This window comes from Arachis ipaensis, chromosome B1 (genome assembly GCF_059453495.1).
Source record: "Arachis ipaensis isolate K30076 ecotype BB chromosome B1, ASM5945349v1, whole genome shotgun sequence".
In the NCBI taxonomy this organism is placed as follows: domain Eukaryota; kingdom Viridiplantae; phylum Streptophyta; class Magnoliopsida; order Fabales; family Fabaceae; genus Arachis; species Arachis ipaensis.
The window spans coordinates 2,979,181-2,998,589 of record NC_142436.1 but is presented as its reverse complement, the minus strand read 5'-3'; the positions used below and the strand labels follow the sequence as shown (position 1 = coordinate 2,998,589).

Here is a 19,409-nt window from a genome sequence, read left to right as displayed (position 1 = left end):
TTTTATCCATCTTTCCAAGGTTATATTGGTTGCAACTTACAATGACTATGCGAGAGAAATAATTATTAAAAACTAAACAAACAAAAAACTGAATTACAATTATATGGCTTATACCTTACAATAAAAGAGTGAATTAGTTTATTATAGTGGCGCTTTGCTATTCAAATGAGATGAGGAAATGATGTAATCATGTAAGAAATGAATTATTACCGGGTGAAAGGGTGACAAAAATTAAAAATTAACGTATGGAACTCAGAAATTGAAGGGAAAGAAGTAGAGTTGTCAAATGGACAAACCCGCGAATTTGAGTAAATTTATCATGAGTGGCGAGTTAAAATTAAAAAATAGTTGACTCTTTTTTAAACAAACCAATAAATAGTTAAATACTAAGTTGACTCGTCCAAGCTGATAAGTTAATTAAACGAGTTCACTCGTATTGCTTGTTAAACTAAAATAAGAAAAAAATTAGATAATTTTAATATTTTTATTAATTAATATCCATACAAGTCAAGAAGTTGTATTATACATTTATATATCTTTATATTATTTTTTTGATACATGATATATTTTTTTTTGTATATTAAAAAATTATATTACATTTTACATAGTTTATATTTTTTTTTTAAAAAAAAAGGGTCAAATGAGCCGACTCTTGCCCATTTAATTCACGAGTTATTCGAATCGAGTCAAATGGCCAATTTATAAACCAGTCATATTTTTTGCTGGCTTAACTTATCCATTTTTAATATTTTTATTTTTTAAAATATTGAAAAAAAGATTAATGTTTATTATTGTATAACAAAATTGTAAAATAAGAGAATAAGACCAAGTAGAGTTAAGAGTTTTAATCGGATTGGACATCAGAGTGAGGGGCGATGATACTGAAAATATCTCTTCAACCTTCTCTTGCGAATAGATTGAACAAATGTAAAAAAAAATTGAACAAAAAATTTAATTAGTTCTTCTCATAAATATGAAGGCCCTAGATGATAATTAATACGTGTCTCATCATCATCACAATAATAATCGTGAAGTCACAACTCACAACAGAAATAAATAATAATTAGTACGTAGATTATTTTCTTGACAATTTATTTTTTATTTAAAAGTTAATTAGACATTTGAGTAGATTCCTTTTAAATACATGTTTCTATTGTGATAAGATCAAATGAGGTGGATGAGCATTATTTAATATGGGCAGTTCATATTTTTAAGAGAGATAAATTTAATAAGAGTTGAAAATGTTACCTCATATGAGCATATAAATAGGAGTGTGATATAAAGTAAACGCAACACAATCAATAAAATTTCTTCTCTCTCTTCATATTGCTAAAACACTCTTCTCTCTTTCTCTCTTTTATATACGTTACTATATATGAAATATATTATAGTGGGATTATTATATTGGTAAGGGCAATACTACGTAACTAAAATATTATAGATAATAAATAAAAGTATATGACTAATAGTATTTGCGTTTATAAGAGAATGTGAATCACTCTCCTAATTTAATTGACGCAATTAATTTCTTTCTATCATTAATTATCTTTCCTTATTTAATTATACTAAAGTTAATTCCAAATTTAATGTGAATAAGATTGCGAAAATTTCTCCTTCATTATTATTACATGTATTTATAATTGTATAATTTTTTTCTTCCAAATAAAAATTTCAAATTCTTATATTTTTAATTAAAAAAAACTCAAATCACCTCAACACATTTTATAAAAAATAAAATATTTTAAATTTGATCAATTTTTATTTATTGAAAATTAAAAATATCTAAAATTGTTGGTTCATAACCTACAAAATAAAATAATAAATAATAATAAATTAGCACCAATTTATTGATTATGGATATTATATATATATAATTATAAATATTATACGTATAAAAATATGGATGTTAAATTAGAGAATTTAACAACTTCTGGTATACAACTCATATTTTACATATAGGCTATTATAAAATAAAAAAATTAAAATTAAAAAATAAAATTTAAAAAATAATTATTAACTCGTCGTATTAAAATCAATAAATAAGTATACATATGAATAGTAAATAAAAATATTAAAATTTGGTAATATTAATTGTAAAAATTTGTTAATTATAAATATTATATGTATGAAATTATGAATGTTATGAGTATGAAATTATGGATGTTATTAATATAAAATTTTGGATGTTATGTGTATCTTATTTAATTATGGATGTTATGTGTATGAACTTGTGGATGTTATGAATAAATTTGTCAATTGAATAAATTGATTTAGGTATTTGACATTTTTTTTCAAATCTAATTATAGTAAAATTTAGAAATATATGTGAATTAAAATAAATCATTTTTACTTTGAAAAACATGAAATAAAATTTTAAATTATCAAAGACGGTGATTTAAAAAATTATACGTTGATTTAAATGTATAATGTCTTCAAAAATAAAATATTAAAATATTTTGAATCATGATTTATTAGTATATATGTAAAGAATTTGAACTACATAATAAAATATAGTTTAAATAATTGATGATAAATATCATAACGGACAAAGAATCAATTGCAATTATTTAATGTAATTGATATTATAATTATCGTTCTTAAATATAATTATTATTAATTTTTATTGTATTTTTATATATATAAATCAAATTATAAAAAGGAATATTAAGTATTGATTACAATAGTGCCTAATAAAAAGGGATATGATTTTCTAATTAATATCATTAATTAGCAGATTTGATAAGAACGGTGATAAGTAGAATGATAAGAGAGTGAAGTAAAAAATAAAACTGTTATTAAGTGATATAAATGAAGTAAAATATAGAAAGTTTTGGCTGATTATGGCTGAAAAATTTTGGTTACCAAACTTTTTCCTATTGGTAAATACTAATACTAGAGTCTTCTATTTATACTTCTTTAATTTATATATATCGTCTTTATTTATTCTACAACATGTTATCAGCACGAGACTCTGATCAAATTTTTAGGAAGACTCAGGTAACAAATTTTCATTATGTCGAAACTCTCTCATCTTAAATTCAATGCTCTTGATATTATTTATCGTGGATATTAAATGCTGAAATCCATCTTAATTTAATGGATCTTTGAGATACCATTAAGGCTGAAAGTAATGCATCCCAAAAGGATAAAGCCAAAGCCATGATTTTTCTTCGTTGTCATCTTGACGAATGATTGAAAAATGAATATCTCACATTAAAAGATCCTGCAGATCTTTGGAAAGACCTTGAAGAAAGGTACAATCATAAAAAAAAATGGTGATACTTCCTCAAGCCCAGTATGAATAGACGCACTTGCGTCTATAGGATTTTAAATCCATAAATGAATATAATTCGGCAATGTTTCGAATCACCTCACGAATAAAATTATATGAAAAAAAGATATCTGATAATAATATGTTAGAGAAAATTTTTTCGACCTTCCATGCCTCGAATGTGCTCCTGCAGCAACAGTATCGAGAAAAATGATTTAAAAAATATTCTGAGTTAATTTCTTGCCTTCTTGTTGCTGAACGCAACAATGAGTTGCTCTTAAAAAATCATGAAGCGCGCCCAGCTGGCGCCGCCCATTTCCTGAAGTAAATGCGGCAAATTACCCAGAAGAGGTAAATGGCAAGGTTTTAATAACAAGAAAAATTATGGAAGGAAAATGAATTATGTTCAAAAGAGAGGATCTCACCAGAAGTGGGATAAAAAAAAAAGAAACTCTGGGCAAAATAAATAAACAGACGATAAGTGTTTCCATTGTGGTGGAAAGGGCTATTGGTCGCGTACCTGTCGTACCCCAAGGCACCTAATTGACCTTTATCAAGCATCTTTGAAAAAGGATGACAAAGGAAAAGAAACAAATTTTGTTTCAAATGATAAAAATTCCACCACTCATTATGATGTATCTAATTTCTTTGAGGATTCTAAAGGAAATATTGGCTATTTGATCAATGATGGAATAGTTTAATATCTGTGTTTGTTAAGTATTCATGTGAATAATTTTACTGTGCATGAACACTTACTCATTTTATTATTATTATTATTATTATTATTATTATTATTATTATTATTATTATTATTATTATTATTATTATTATTTGTCTTTAAAGAAAAATGGCAAGGACATATTGTGAAGATATTTGCCTTGCGGATAGTGTAAGTTCGCACACTATTCTTAAAAGTAATATATATTTTATCCATCTTGTGCCAAAAGAAGAATATGTTAATACTATTATTGGCTCAAGCAATGTGATTGAAGGCTCCGAAAGAGCTATAATTTTGTTTTTCGGAGGAACAAAATTCATAATAAATAATGCACTATTATCTACCAAGTCTCTAAAAAACTTGTTGAGTTTTAAAGATATTCGCCGAAATGGATATCATATTGAGACCATGAATGAGAAAAATCATGAGTATTTATGTATCACAACTCATTATTTAAATAAAAAGGTTATATTAGAAAAGTTACCCTCACTTTTATTTGGGTTGTATTATACTAGAATTAGTGCAATTGAATCACATGCCATTGTAAACCAGAAGTTTACCAGCCCAAATGAATTTATAATTTGGCACGACCGATTGGGTCATCCGGGAACAACCATGATGCAGAGAATTATTGAAAACTCCCATGGACATTCACTAAAGAAACAGAAGATTCTTAAAACTAGTGAATCTTGGTGTGCTGCATATTCTCAGGAAAAGTTAATTTTAAGGCCATCACCAGTAAAGATTGGGTTTGAGTCATCTGAATTCCTAGAAAGGATTCAAGGCGATATATGTGGACCTATTCATCTACCATGTGAATCTTTTAGATATTTTATGGTCCTGATAGACGCATCTTTGAGATGGTCACATGTATGCTTATTGTCTTCTCGCAACCTGGCGTTTGCGAGATTACTGGCTCAAATTATTCGATTAAAAGCACAATTTCCAGAAAATCCAATCAAAGCAATTCATCTTGATAATGCTGGTGAATTTACTTCCCAAGCCTTTGATGCTTATTGTATGGCTAATGGAATAAGTGTTGAACATCTAGTAGCTTATGTTCACACACAAAATAGGATAGCAGAATCACTTATTAAACGCCTCCAATTAATTGCTAGACCCTTACTTATGAGAGCAAATCTCCCAACCTCGGTTTGGGGGCATGCTATTTTACATGCCGCAGCACTTATTCGTTTGAGGCCAACAAGTTACCATCAATTCTCTCCTATGCAATTAGCTTTTAGCCAGCAGCCAAATGTTTCCCATTTAAGAATATTCGGATGTGCGATATATGTTTTCATTGCACCACCTAATCGCACCAAAATGGGATCCCCAAAAAAATTGGGGATATATGTTGGATATGATTCTCCCTCTATAGTAAAGTATCTTGAGATACAAACCGAGGATGTATTTAAAGCCAAATTTGCGGATTGTCATTTCCAACATTAGGGGGAGAGAATAAGCTTCCTGAAAAGGAACTTAATTGGAATGCATCATCGTTGATGCATTTAGATCCTCGATCAGGGTAATGTGAACTAGAAGTTTAAAAGATTATACATTTGCAAAGAATAGAAAATGAATTGCCTGATGCATTTTTCGATACAAAGAGGATAACCAAATCTTATATACCAGCAGAAAATGCCCCAATTCGAATTGAGGTCCCGGTCGGACAAATAACCACTGAAGCAAATTCACGCCAGAAGCGTGACAGGCCTGTCGGTTCTAAAGACAAAAATTCTCGAAAGAGAAAAGAGGTAAATACTATTCCTGTTGAAAAAGACATAGTAAAGACACCTGCAGTTGTCCAAAATTCTGATATAATTTTAACGCCAGAAGACGTTCAGGTACCCGAAAATTGTGAAAATGATGAGATCTCGATAAATTATGTCTTTACAGGAGAGAAATGGGACCGAAATAAGACAATTGTCAATGAAATATTTGCATATAATGTGGCATTAAATATCATGTATGAAAGTAAGGATCTTGAGCCAAGATCAATCGAAGAATGTCGACAAAGAAATGATTGGCCAAAATGGAAAGAAGCCATGAAGGCTGAGTTAGACTCACTTGCAAAACGTGATGTCTTTGGACCTGTAGTCCGTACACTGAAAGATGTAAAACCTGTTGGATACCGATGGGTATTTGTGAGAAAACGAAATGAAAAAAATGAAGTTGTACGCTACAAAGCTCGATTTGTAGTACAATATTTTTCATAAAGGCCCGGTATAGATTATGAAAAAACGTATTCTCCTGTAGTGAATGCGATAACATTGCGTTATTTGGTCAGTTTATCTGCATATTATAAACTACATATGCATTTAATGGATGTGGTAACAGCCTATTTATACAGCTCATTAGATCAGAATATCTATATGAAAGTCCCTGAAGGACTGAAGATATCTAAACCATCTAATGAATATTCGCAGGGATTATACTCAGTCAAATTGTAAAGATCTTTATATGGTCTGAAGCAATTTGGACGAATGTGGTATAATCGTCTTATTGAGTATCTGGCTAGAAACGGATTCAAAAATGATGATATCTGCCCATGTATTTTCATAAAGAAATCTGCATCGGGATTCATTATAATTGCTGTGTATGTTGATGATTTAAATATCATTGAAACTCCTGAAGAGATTCTAACAATTATTAAAACTCTAAAAGAAGAGTTTGAGATGAAAGATCTTGGAAAGACTAAATTTTGTCTTGACCTGCAGATCGAACATACAAAAAATGAGATCTTTATTCATCAAATAACATACATAGAAAAGATCTTGAAAAGATTTTATATAGATAAGTCACATCCATTAAGTACCCAAATGATTGTAAGATCTTTGGATGTGAAAAAGGATCAATTCCGTCCTAAAGAAGAAAATGAAGATATCCTTGGTCTTGAAGTACCATATCTTAATGTCATTGGTACACTAATGTATCTTGCTAATAATACACAACCCGATATATCATTTGCTATGAATTTATTAGCAAGGTATAGTTCCTCTCCAACCAGAAGACATTGGAGTGGAATCAAACAAATATTTCGATATCTTCATGGAACGGTTGATATGGGATTGTTTTATCCCTATGGATCCAAGTCACAACTAGTTGGCTATGCAGATGCAGGATATTTGTCTGATTCACATAAAGAAAGATCTCAAACAGGATATCTTTTCACATATGGTGGTACAGCTATATCATGGAGGTCCACAAAACAGATGATAGCAGCAATCTCCTCTAATCATGCTGAAATACTCGCGATACATGAAGCAAGTCGCGAGTGTTTTTGGCTCAGGAGTTTGATTCAATATATTCTGTTATCATGCGGACTGCTTGACCATAAGATAGCTCCAATAGTCCTGTTTGAAGATAATACAACATGCATTGCTCAACTTAAGAGCGAATATATCAAAGGTGATAGAACAAAGCATATTTCTCCCAAATTCTTCTTCACTCATGATCTTCAAAATCAAGGGACAATTGATGTCCAACAGATCCGCTCAAGTGATAATCTGGCATATTTATTTACAAAGTCACTCCCAAAATTCTCCTTTGAAAGATTGGTACATGAGATTGGGATGTGCCGATTTCGAGACATTAAATGATGTCGACAAGAGGGGGAGACTGTACTATTTTTTTCTTGGTCAAGTTTTTTTTTCCCATTGGGTTTTTCTTGACAAGGTTTTTAACGAGGCAGTTCCCATCACAAAGGATAATGTACTCTTTTTCCTTCACTAAAGTTTTTTTTCATTGGATTTTTCTTTAGTAAGGTTTTAATGAGGCATAATCCTAAATGGTCATCCAAGGAAGAGTGTTGTGATAAGATCAAATGAGGTGGATGACCATCATTTAATATGGGCAGCTCACATTCTCAAGAGAGATGAATTTAATGAGAGTTAAAAATGTTACCTCCTATGTGCATATAAATAGGAGTGTGATATGAAGCAAACACAACACAATCAATAAAATTTCTTCTCTCTCTTCATATTGCTAAAACATTCTTCTCTTTTTCTCTCTTTTATATACGTTACTATATATGAAATATATTATAATAAAATTATTATATTGGTAAATACTAATATTAGAGTCTTCTATTTATACTTCTTTAATTTATATATATCGTCTTTATTTATTCTACAAGAGTTCCATAATTTTTTTAATCTTTCTCTCTCTTAAAACAAAGGCGTGTAAGAAATGATTATGTGAAACAACTTTAGTGAGACTTCTCTTAATAGTCTTATCGTTATTATCGGGCTAGTTCATAAAATAATCATAATTAATTACGCAACTTTATACTTGATTTGAAGTTTTCGGAGACATACTTGATGATAATTAGTGGCTAAAAAAAGAGGGATTGAATCTTGATTTTTTTTTTTATTTTTGTAACTTTTCTTTCTTAAGATAAATACAGAAGAGATTTTGAATTTTGTCTCCTAATACGAGATGAACCAGAATACAATCACTTGTTGGAACAAATGTAGTTAAGTTGAGCAATTAGGAGACATTTTTAGTTTTGTCTTCTAATATATATAACCAAAAATAAAGATGGTAGAGAGTGACATACAGATATATCCTGATTCGGTTACTCAGTGCAATGTAACTTACATCCAGTCTCCATCACAACAATGATAGAATTTTATTATCTTTTCAACAGTTTACATACACCAATTCTCCCTAAGATCTACCCTAATCCTATCTGGGACAAGTCAGATTCTAACCCAAACTGAACTTGACTAGGACTCACCCTATCTTTTAACAATAAAGTGCTAACCCAACTTGTAACGGAATCCTCTCAGGATCATGACACAAAACATAAAAACTTACAAAGAATCTCTAAGATAACTATGGCTTTTTATCCAAGTCTAGCTTACTATCTTTTTCTATTCATTGGCTTTTTCTTACAAAACTCACCATGTTTGTCTTTTTCCAATGAAACTCAGACAGACTAAATTGAGAAAAAGAATTACAAAATAAAAAACATGAAGGAGAAGAAAAGGAGCAGCTCAATGAACTATGGAAACCGAAACAAGTGCTCTTTCTTTCTTGCTCAATCGTTGGCCGTTCACCCCTATTATAGAAGAGTGAAGTTTCCAAGGTTTGAACCAAGTTCAACACTTGGGTTGTCTTCTTCTTCAACCTTACGTTTCTCTCTCAACCTTTTTCTTCAAGAATCTTGAATTTGAGGCGTTGAGTTTTGCTTTGCCCCCAAGTTTTTTTTTTTACCATAGATTCCCAACAGAGCACCATTGACTTCACTTTTTCCATACTTTTTAGAATGCTGCTTGTACAGAGTTGATTTCTTCACGGTTTCTTGGTGATTCACAAATGAAAAAAAAATCAGCTTTTGGGATACTCTATTCGGATAAGATTTACCCCTTTGTTGTAATCCTTTTTTCTTTTTGCTTGAAATCGAAAACAATTTTTTTTTATCTTCGTTTTGCTCTAGCTTCTGATCTTTCCACTTTCTTCTTTCTTAGTTAAGGGATTTGACGTGAGAAGAGTGAAAGAGATAAAAGAGAAAGTTTGTATTCGATGAAAGTGAAAGAAGATTTAATTAGAATTTAAATTGCTTGCTTGGTTAGTGATTAGGATGAAGAAAGATAGGTTTAAGTGTGGTCACTGAATTGGGCTTGGATTGGGCCAACTTATCTTTGTTTCTTTCACTTAGTTCAGCTATCCAGCCTTCTTGGATCAAGATTGGAGTGAATGTAGTGGTACAACTGAATTGATATAGGGCCAGATTGTGTGTGTATGTGGGCTTTGATCATTTACTTTTTGGGCTTGTTTTATTTTTTGCACACTAAATCAAACCAATCACAAACAATTTGATAATTAACCCAATAATGTTTAGTCATCATCTTTATCACAGTTTATTTTACTAAACTCAACAATACTCTTTAATAAAATTGTGCATAAAGATAACTGTATTTCTTATTCAATTAAAAATAGATAAAAACGACTAACTATATATATACACAAAAGTAAAACAAACTAATAGAATTTTAAATTTTAAACTATGCTAACAAACTAACAGAGTTTTAAATTTTAAACTTCTTCATGGGATTCTGAAGGTGATTGATTCAATATGCCTCCGCAAGCTGGAAGATCGTATATATCGAGAATCCACCGCTTGGAAAGATTAGCATGAAGCGGTTGAGTAGGCAAAAGTTTGGTAAAAATATCTGCCAATTACCGTGAGGAAGGAACGAGAAGTAATTTCATGATCCCCGCTTGAATTTTTTGTCGAACAAGGTGATAATCAACCTCTAGATGTTTGGTTCTTTCATGAAAAATCGGGTTGGCAGCGATATGTAATGCACTCTGGTTATCGCAAAAAAGAATTGGTGGTCTTCCACAAGTAATGTGAAGGAATTGCAGCAAGTTTAATATCCATAAAAGCTCACAAGTTGTATTAGCCAAAGCACAATACTCGGCTTCCGTAGAAGAACGAGCAATAGCGGTCTGCTTCTTAGTTTTCCAAGACACTAAATAATCCCCCAAAAGAAGCAGTAGCCAATTAAGGAACGGTGAGTATCAGGGCATCGGGCCTAATTAGAATCACTAAATCCATAAATCTGAAAAGTATAGTCTCTAGGAAAATATAACCCTTTGCCTAGACTATTCTTGAGATAGCGAAGAACCAGTAGTGCAGCGTTATAATGAGCCTGAGAAGGAAAGGCCATGAACTAGCTAAGCTGCTGGTGGCATACATAATATGCGATTGAGTAGTAGTCAAATAAATTAACCGGCTAACAAGACGGCGATAAACAGAAGGATCGGAAAGAAGAGGACCATTATCTTGGTAAAACTTAACAGTACTTTCCATAGGGACAACAGCATGTTTAGCACAAAGTAATCCTTAATCATCTAATAAATCAAGACAGTATTTATGCTGAGAAAGAGAAATACCCTTTGAAATGTGAGCAACTCCAATGTCTAAAAAATACTTCAGTGTACCAAGATCCTTAATCTTAAAATTGCAATCTAAATTCTTCTTAATAGAAGCAATTTCAGCAACAGAATTTCTAGTAACAATGATATCATCGACATAAACTAATAGAATACATATTTCATTGCCCAGAATTTTGACAAACAAACTATAATCAAAAGTTGTCTGCTGATAACCACAAGAAAGGAGAAGAGAAGAAAGTTTCTCATACCACATTCTGCTTGACTGTCGCAACCCATAAAGAGACTTAAGGAGCTTGCAACACTGATTGGGACGGGATGGAGTGATGCCAGGAGAAAGTGCCATATAAACTGTTTCGGTCAAATTACCGTGTAAAAATGCATCATTGACATCCAATTGATGAATAGACCATCTCTTCATTGATGCTAAGGCAAGAATAATTCTTATCGTTGCAGGTTTCACCATCAGTGAGAAAGTCTCGAGAAAATCAACCCCCTCTGTTTGTGTGAAACCCTTTGCGACGAGTTGTGCCTTGTATCTCTCAATAGAACCATCCGGCCGGCGTTTAATCTTGTAAACCCATTTGCAGCTAATGGGTTGCACTTTTGGAGGGCAGTCCACCAGTTCCCAAGTCATGTTCAACGCTAGGGCAACAATTTCCTCATTCATGGCATTTTGCCAGTAAGGGACCTTTTGTGCTTCCTAAAAATTCCTGGGATCATACTCATAATGCAAAGATAAGACATATTTTTTATGTGAAAGAGAAAAGTTATCAAGAGAGAAAACATATGAAATGGAATACCTAGAACTCGAGGAGCGAGAGGTTTGAGCATTAAGAGAAGAATTGAAAAAAAAAACAGAGAGATGAGAAGGTGATCGCGACTGGCGTTGGCTCCGACAAAGATGAGGAATCGGAGTTGGTGGGAAAGCACAAGTAGCTGGAGAGGTAGTTTGGTCAGAAAACAAGGGAGAAAAAAGGATAGGAGATGAGGGTGGTGATGGGAGAGATGGTGACGATGGGGAAGTGATAGGAGGAAGGATGCTGTCTGGAGAAGATGAAGGTGAGGACGTGTTAGATAAGGGAGAGGGAATACGTGTTGGGTCATGGAATGGTGTATTTGGTCCAATTGGAAGTAGGGGTGGCAAAACAGGTCGAACCCGTCGGACCGACCTGCCGAACTGTTAAAAAATGCGGGTCAGGCTAGATTTTGGTACTCGGCAAATTAAAAAAATCTGCCAAACCCGCACCGTCAAATTTGCGGGTTCTGGCAGGTCGGGCCGGGCCATCGGGCCAAAAATTTTTATTTTTCTTTTTTTTTTTAATTAAATAAAAGAGTTATTTCTACTATAATATTAATAATTATATAATTATAAAATTAATAGTTATACAGAAATTATGCTTCATTACACATTAAATACATTTAATAACAATCAGTATATCAAAGTGACAACATTGGAACAAAAAGATTTAAACCCTAAATTGCATGTCCCTGTTTTGCTTTCTTACACGTATCTCGGATGCACTAGTCTATGTCAGTATATGAGCATATTTCGGATGCAATATATCTGAGATGCTCTCTTGTTCATATCTCGGGTGTACCCGGGATATGACCAGCGCGTCCCATATCACAGAATAGAGTCAGTGGACCCGAGATATGTTCGTTTTGTGGTTCTTCCACGGTATTCGAGATATGACCCTAAATGTATTTTAGTAAATACTTATATGTCTATTTAAATTGATAAATATTATATTTTTAATTTAAATAAAAAAATATTTCTCTATAGGTAATACAGAAAAAAAGTTAAACAATTGAAAAATTTATTAGTAAAAACAAAAAGATTAGTAATAGTCATATTAGTAATAACAATCTACTGACTAATTTCATATTTATTATTGTCATACATATTTAATTAAAAAAATTAATAGATGATATGAATTAATTTGAATGAAATCAAGTCATTCTAATGAAATTTTATATTTAAAATTCTTTTTAAAAATAAAATTATCTAAAATCATCGAATAAATTAATGATAAATATAAAAATAGATATTTTATAAATTTAATTAAAAATCATTTAAAAAATAAGTAAATAAAAATTGTTATCTAAACTAAGAAACAAATATTAAAATGAAAAATTTTTAAGAATAAAAAATTATTAACATAAAAAAAATTAATTATCATTAAATTTATAAATTTATTATTATTATTATTATTATTATTATTATTATTATTATTATTATTATTATTATTATTATTAATTTTTGGATCAAATTCCAAACCCCACTCTTTTTCATTCTTACACCTGTCACTCGTTAGTAGCAAAAAGTAAAATTAAAAAACCCTAATTTTCCAGTTCATCCCCAAATCTTCCCATACGAGTTGTGCTGACTGCTGAGTTTTCCACTGAATCCAAACAGACAATGGATCCTGACATTGCGCGGTGGGTTGCGGAATTCCACCTCCGGAGTTCCGCCCCCGATTCCCTCGTCTCCAAGATCCTTAGGGTCCTTAATCTCTCCGGCGCCGATCCCAAACTTAAGAAAACCCTACTCCTCCGCACCCTCCGATCCCAACTCTGCAATGCCTCAATCACCGAAACCGCTCTCGAGATACTGGAGCAAATCGAAGCGATTGACCGAAACGACGCCGTTCCGATCATCGATTCCATGCGCAGAGCCTACTGCGCCGTCGCCGTCGAGTGCACCGTCAAATTCCTCGCCGCCTCCTACGACGGGACCACCAGCGGTGAGTACTTATCCGCGGTGACGCGTATCTGGCGCGGCCGCGTGGAGGAGTTGGAGCAGCGCCAGAGCGAGCTGTTCTTCGACGAGATTGCGCGATGGAGGGACGACATTGAGGCCGCTCTTTTTGACACTAGGGTTTCTGATAGGTTGAAGGAGTTGAATACCCGAAACGACGCGTTTACTGAAGTTAGGTTTTATCTGCAGGAAGTGTGGGAAACAATGGGTCCTTCTTTTCTTGAATCGGTAGCAGAAATGACAAAGAACAAAGGAAAGACGAAAGGCAAGGGGAAAGAGTTGCCGAATGTGATTTTGAATCCGGTGCCGGAGACTAGAGTGGCAGGGTGTACGACAGGTGTTTGCAGAAATGCCTCTGGTGCTGAACATGCAAGGGATCATGGTGTTGATGACAATGGTGACGACGACAATGATGGTTCACGTTGCATGGACGGTGTGGAGGTGAAGAGAGCTGAAGGTTCTGTTGATGGAACCCAGGAGCCTGCAAAGGAGAAGAAAGGTTTGTTCTATTTAGTGGATTTTGATGTTAATGATTTTTCTTTATTGTCTTGGACCTGTTCCTTGCAAATTTTATGTCTTTTGGTTATTAGTGTACCAGTACAATGCACAATAGTGCTATGTGTTTTAGTGTTTCAAGTCCCAATGGTGTATGGTATGGCATATGGAGTGCAGTTCAAGTAGTTTTTCTTAAATCAAATTTGAAACTGAATTTTCGTGCAGGGCAGTGCCAACCCTATCTAGTAAGCTAATGCTTGATTGTTGTACAGTTTTGGTGTCCCTTCTTGCAAGAGTTTTTAAAATGTTTATGTTAATTCATTTGTTATTGCTTTTTTAAATAAGGATACGCATAGATATTTAGTGCTCTAGAAATGATAATTTAGCCGCTCGCTCTCTCCAATTGAAGAGAAACTTGTGAATTGGCCTAAATATGAAGTTACTAAATGTAAATTGGCGCAAATGCTTCCCTTACTTGATTTATGCTTTTACCTTTTCCGGTGTTGTTATTACCAAGTGGGACTATGTTGTTATCTGTTTTTACTCATTTACTCTTGCTTACCACTTACCAGAGGACTATTTTCAATCAGGGTCAGTTTGAACTTAAATTTTGTTTTAACAAATGAATGGGTTTGCTCATTGTTGAAAACAAGAGACAATTATGCAATTTATAATGCTGTTCATGATTGGCTATCTTACACCTATTCTTTGTTATTTACACGTGTACTATGTTATGTCCTCATTAGCAAGAGGCAATCCTCAACTTCAACGCAAGCTGCCTGCATTTCGTAGATGCAGTAGAGGAGTTAAAATGTCTAGTGCTGAGGAATTGGGGACAGAAAGATCATGGAGAAAAAATGATACTGTGCTAAGTGGAGAAGTTAAAACGGCCCGAGAATCTCTTAAATCAAGTTTTTCAGAGCTACGAGCATTGGTCAATGATCCTCTTCCCGAGGCATTGGATATATCTGATGCTGTTAGATCTAAACTTGCACGGAAAGGAACAAATCATGAACAGCCAATGGAAAACCATAGCAGAGATGTAGATGTACCAAACTCAAATACTTGCAGGGCTATTATTCCTTATCAACCTAAAGATGCGGAGCACAAGAAGTCGCCTTCTGTTCGTCATAGTAGAGTTAATGCTGAACGTCCCAATTCAACTGAGCCAAACAATACTGCTCATAAAAGACCCAGTTTGATGGAACCGAATGGTACTTCTCAAACTTATGAGGTAATCATATCTTTATTATCTGCATTAATCTGGGAGCATAAATCTTAAGGGTGGTATGTTGTTCAAGGTAACTTTTTTTAATGAGAAAGAAAATGTTTGCTTATGCCTGGAGCTAGTTTATCCTCTAAGACGATTACCAACATCTGATGCAGTGAACTTTGGGTTCTGCAGATGTGGACCATCAAAGACTGTTTTTTACACAACAAGATGGTTTATATATATATATATATATATTTTGCCTGCTTGGTTTAGGCATTCAGTTTGTACTTGTTTATATCTTTGGATTGGCATCTTAGTTATTTCTTTATCTTTGCAGTGGAATGATTCAATAGAAAACATGCCCAATGGAATGCAGCTAAGAAGGAAGAAAAGAAAATGGTCTTCATTGGAAGAGGAGACACTAAGAACTGGTGTACAAATGTATGTGTTAGCTCTAAACTAGTCAAACCGAAAAGAGCAGGGTGAACTGTCTTGAATGTTAGTTATACATGAAATTGAAAACTATTTGATTTAGTTAACAATTTTGTACATCATGAGCGGTTTTGTGTTCCTATTAACCATATTATCTTATACAGGTTTGGTGCAGGAAATTGGAAAACAATTCAAAGTTTTTACAGTGATGTATTTGAACATAGACTAGCAGTATGTAATCAATGCTCCAAAGTGATTTGCCTTTTTTTTCTTGACTTAAGCATTAAGTACAACTGCAATGGTTTTATCAGGTTGATTTGAAGGACAAGTGGAGAAACATGATGCGGTATTGATGGACATGTGTATATCTTAGGGAGGTATATTTCTTTGCATTTATATCTACAGTTCATAAAGTTATTTGTTTTAAGGCTCATTCTTTAATGCACCCAGTAAAAAGTATGCATCAAGGTTCTAACTTCTATGGATGCAACCAAGTTTTTTTGAAGAGGGATCTATGACCTATGTACCAACTTTGCTGCCAATACACTTCAGTTTTATACCTGGCTTTAAGAGCTCATATAAAGGTTAGTCTACTTGTAAATAAATCCAATCTCCAAAAATACTTTTTATATAAACTAGAAGGAATTACCTTCTAAAAGATAAGATCTTAGTTCAAACTTCAAGAAAACAGTGTTTTTTTTTTCCTTGTTGTTTAATCTTAACAGATAAGTTCTATGACTCTATAGATAATAGTTTCTTTTAACGGAATTTACAATTATAATAATTCAGTTTAAGTAAAGAGTTAAAGTTTGCAGTTTTCTTGCTTCTGAACCGTACCTATGCTATTTTCATCATGCGGGGAAAAAAAAGTATTATCCCTGTCACTTTAGCCATTCCGATTAAGAGTGTTCCAAACCCTAATAATTTTCAGGTACATAAATGCAAGATTATTTGGGAAGCTTGAGACTGAAGGAAATGCTGCCGATTTTGTTGCAATTGATTAGTACTATGTATAGAGATATAGTTAGATGGTGCTTTTCGTCTTCTGGATATCCTTTGCATTCAGTGTAAATCTTAGATCTTTTAATTAAGTGTATTTTGTGTTGGTAGTAGGTAGATAGGGTAATAGTGTATTACTCTAAATATTGCATTGTTACCACTCAATAGCAAGTGCAACTCGCTACCCTTTATCTTTGTCTTGTGAAAAAGATAGACATTCATTTTAGTAAATTCTATCTGACTAATATAATTTAATTTTCTGATATGTTTGTCTTCTCAAACAAAAACGTGCGAGTAAAATAATGTCCAAATACGCAACTTCCACCTTGAAGTTTCGTGATGAGACATGATTTTTGAAATTTCTCACCATGAAAATAATGCAAAACAAAGAAATTGGTGACACTATCTCGAAACATATAGCAGCCTCTTGGACCCAATTGTAGTTACTTATTACCAAAATCTTCTATGCCACAACACCCCAATTCTGCACACTATATATAACCCTATTAATTCCAACATCTCCCACCATAGACTAAAATCAAATTACAAGCTTCCAACCTGGTGTTGCTAATGGAAACTAGGAGAAAAGTAGATGAATTAAATAGGATAAGAAACAGAGGAGGAATGATGAATCCAATTACAAGCTTCCCACCTGGTGTTGCTAATGGAGACTAGGAGAAAAGTAGATGAATTAAATAGGATAAGAAACAGAGGAGGAATGATGAACATTGCAGGAGTTGATTGTTTCGGGGAAGGTGGAAGTAGAGCAGGGGGCCTTGCAGATCTGTGGGACAATTTTATACAGATTAATGTTTCTTTCATGTCCCTAAACCACATAGATATGGAGGTTAAAGCAGAACAGAGTGAGCAGATTTGGAGAGTCACGGGCTTTTATGGCAATCCAGAAACAACAAACAAACATGAGTCATGGAATCTTTTGAACACCCTTGGACAAGCCTCAAACATGCCATGGCTTGTCTTCGATAATTTCAATCAGGTTCTTGAACAAAAGGAGAAACAAGGAGGTTTACCAGTCACTTACACTCAGGTAAAAAAATTTTGAGACTTTGCAGATCAATCAATTACTTGATTTGGGTTTTGTAGGATATGCCTTTACGTGGTAGAACAACCAAACAGGAGCTGCAAACATTCAAGAAAGACTGGACAGAACAGTGGCATCTATAGGCTGGAAAGAAGCCTTCCCAAAAATGGTAGTGCGGCATCTCCAAAGATACCAATATGATCACTGCCCCATTCTCATTGATGTAAAAGGAGAGACATTAAAGAGAAGAAAGAAGCTCAAACTCTTCAGGTTCGAAGAGGTGTGGCTAGGGAACCTGGAATGCAAAGATGTTGTGAAAAGAGCATGGAATAACAGCTCAAATCAGATCAATGGAAGAATAGAGAATTATGGAAGAGTCTTAATCGAATGGGGGGAGGCAAGTTTTGGAATAATCCCAAAGAAAATAAATGAGAAACAAGGAAGACTAGAGCAGTTAACAACCCTCACTCAAATCGAGGACACAATGAAGGAAATAAAGGAGATTCAAGCTTATTTAGATGACCTTCTATGCCAAGAAGAAGTTTGGTGGGCACAAAGATCCCAGGCCACTTGGCTAAAGTCCGGTGATAAAAACACCAAGTTTTTCCATAAAAAAACAGCCCAAAAGAGAAAAGAGAAATCGCATTGAAAGAATCGCCGATGAGGCTGGAATTGTTTTTGAAGAGGAGAAAAAGATGAAAGAAATCATTGTTGACTTCTACAAAAATCTTTTCAGGGCAGAGAGCACAGAAAATGTGGAACAGATGGCTGATGCAGTGAGGGGACGAGTATCACAAGAGGCGTTTAATGTGCTGGATAAAAAATTTACAAAAGGAGGTCAAAAGAGCATTAAACCAGATGCATCCATCAAAGTCCCGGGTCCGAATGGATTACCAGCTTTGTTCTACCAAAAAATGTGGGATATAGTTGGGTAAGACACAACCAATTGGGTGCTAAATTGTATTAACGAAGGAGGTTACCCAACATAACTAAACAAGACTCACATATGCCTAATTTCCAAGACAAAGTACTCGAAGCACACAAGAGAATTCAGGCCAATCTCCTTATGCAATGTCATATTCAAGATAGCAACAAAAACTATAGCCAATAGACTAAAGCTAGTCCTACTTGAAATTGTAGGCGATTTCCAAAGTGCTTTTGTTTTTGGGAGATTGATCACTGACAATGGGCTGATTGCTTTTGATATTTTTCATTTTATGAGGAAGAAGAAAACGGACAGCAAAAGTCATATGGGATTAAGGACATGGCCAAAGCCTATGATAGACAAAAATGGAATTTTTTGATATTAGTTCTCAGGGCCATGGGCTTTCCGGATTGATGGACAAAACTAATTGCAAGATGCATTAACTCAATTTCTTTCTTAATTCTCATAAACGGGACACCATATAAGTAGTTCACCCCATCTAGGAGTATTAGATAGGGGGACCCGCTATCCTCTTATCTGTTTATCCTTGGTGTTGAAATATTTTTGGGATTGCTTATAAAAACTCAAGAAAGAAAGGCTATTCGAGGTATCAAGATTACAAGACAAGTCCCAGAGATCTCTCACCATTT

At 33.5% G+C, this 19,409-nt stretch overlaps 2 protein-coding genes across 7 annotated transcripts; both read left to right on the top strand.

Annotated features, from left to right (window-relative positions):
• Window positions 1-13,176: 13,176 nt before the first annotated feature.
• On the top strand, window positions 13,177-17,055 carry LOC107640744 (uncharacterized). Of its 6 annotated transcripts, none has more exons than XM_021115695.2 (7): window positions 13,177-14,152; window positions 14,895-15,382; window positions 15,699-15,802; window positions 15,958-16,024; window positions 16,105-16,170; window positions 16,244-16,377; window positions 16,725-17,055. In XM_021115695.2, the coding sequence occupies exons 1-5, from the start codon at window positions 13,315-13,317 to the stop codon at window positions 16,144-16,146; spliced, it is 1,539 nt and encodes a 512-aa protein (XP_020971354.2). In that variant the 5' UTR covers window positions 13,177-13,314; the 3' UTR covers window positions 16,147-16,170; window positions 16,244-16,377; window positions 16,725-17,055. The 6 variants fall into 6 exon arrangements, with proteins under 6 accessions (XP_020971354.2, XP_020971360.2, XP_020971351.2 ...); XM_021115692.2 differs by having other exon boundaries at window positions 13,196-14,152; window positions 16,262-16,377; XM_088500836.1 differs by having other exon boundaries at window positions 13,197-14,152; window positions 15,699-15,859; window positions 16,262-16,377.
• Window positions 17,056-17,513: 458 nt separating this feature from the next.
• LOC148575559 (uncharacterized) lies at window positions 17,514-18,769 on the top strand. Its single transcript, XM_088502356.1, has 3 exons — window positions 17,514-17,840; window positions 17,917-18,375; window positions 18,455-18,769. Exons 1-3 carry the CDS (start codon window positions 17,514-17,516, stop codon window positions 18,767-18,769), a joined length of 1,101 nt encoding a protein of 366 aa, XP_088358482.1.
• Window positions 18,770-19,409: the final 640 nt, after the last annotated feature.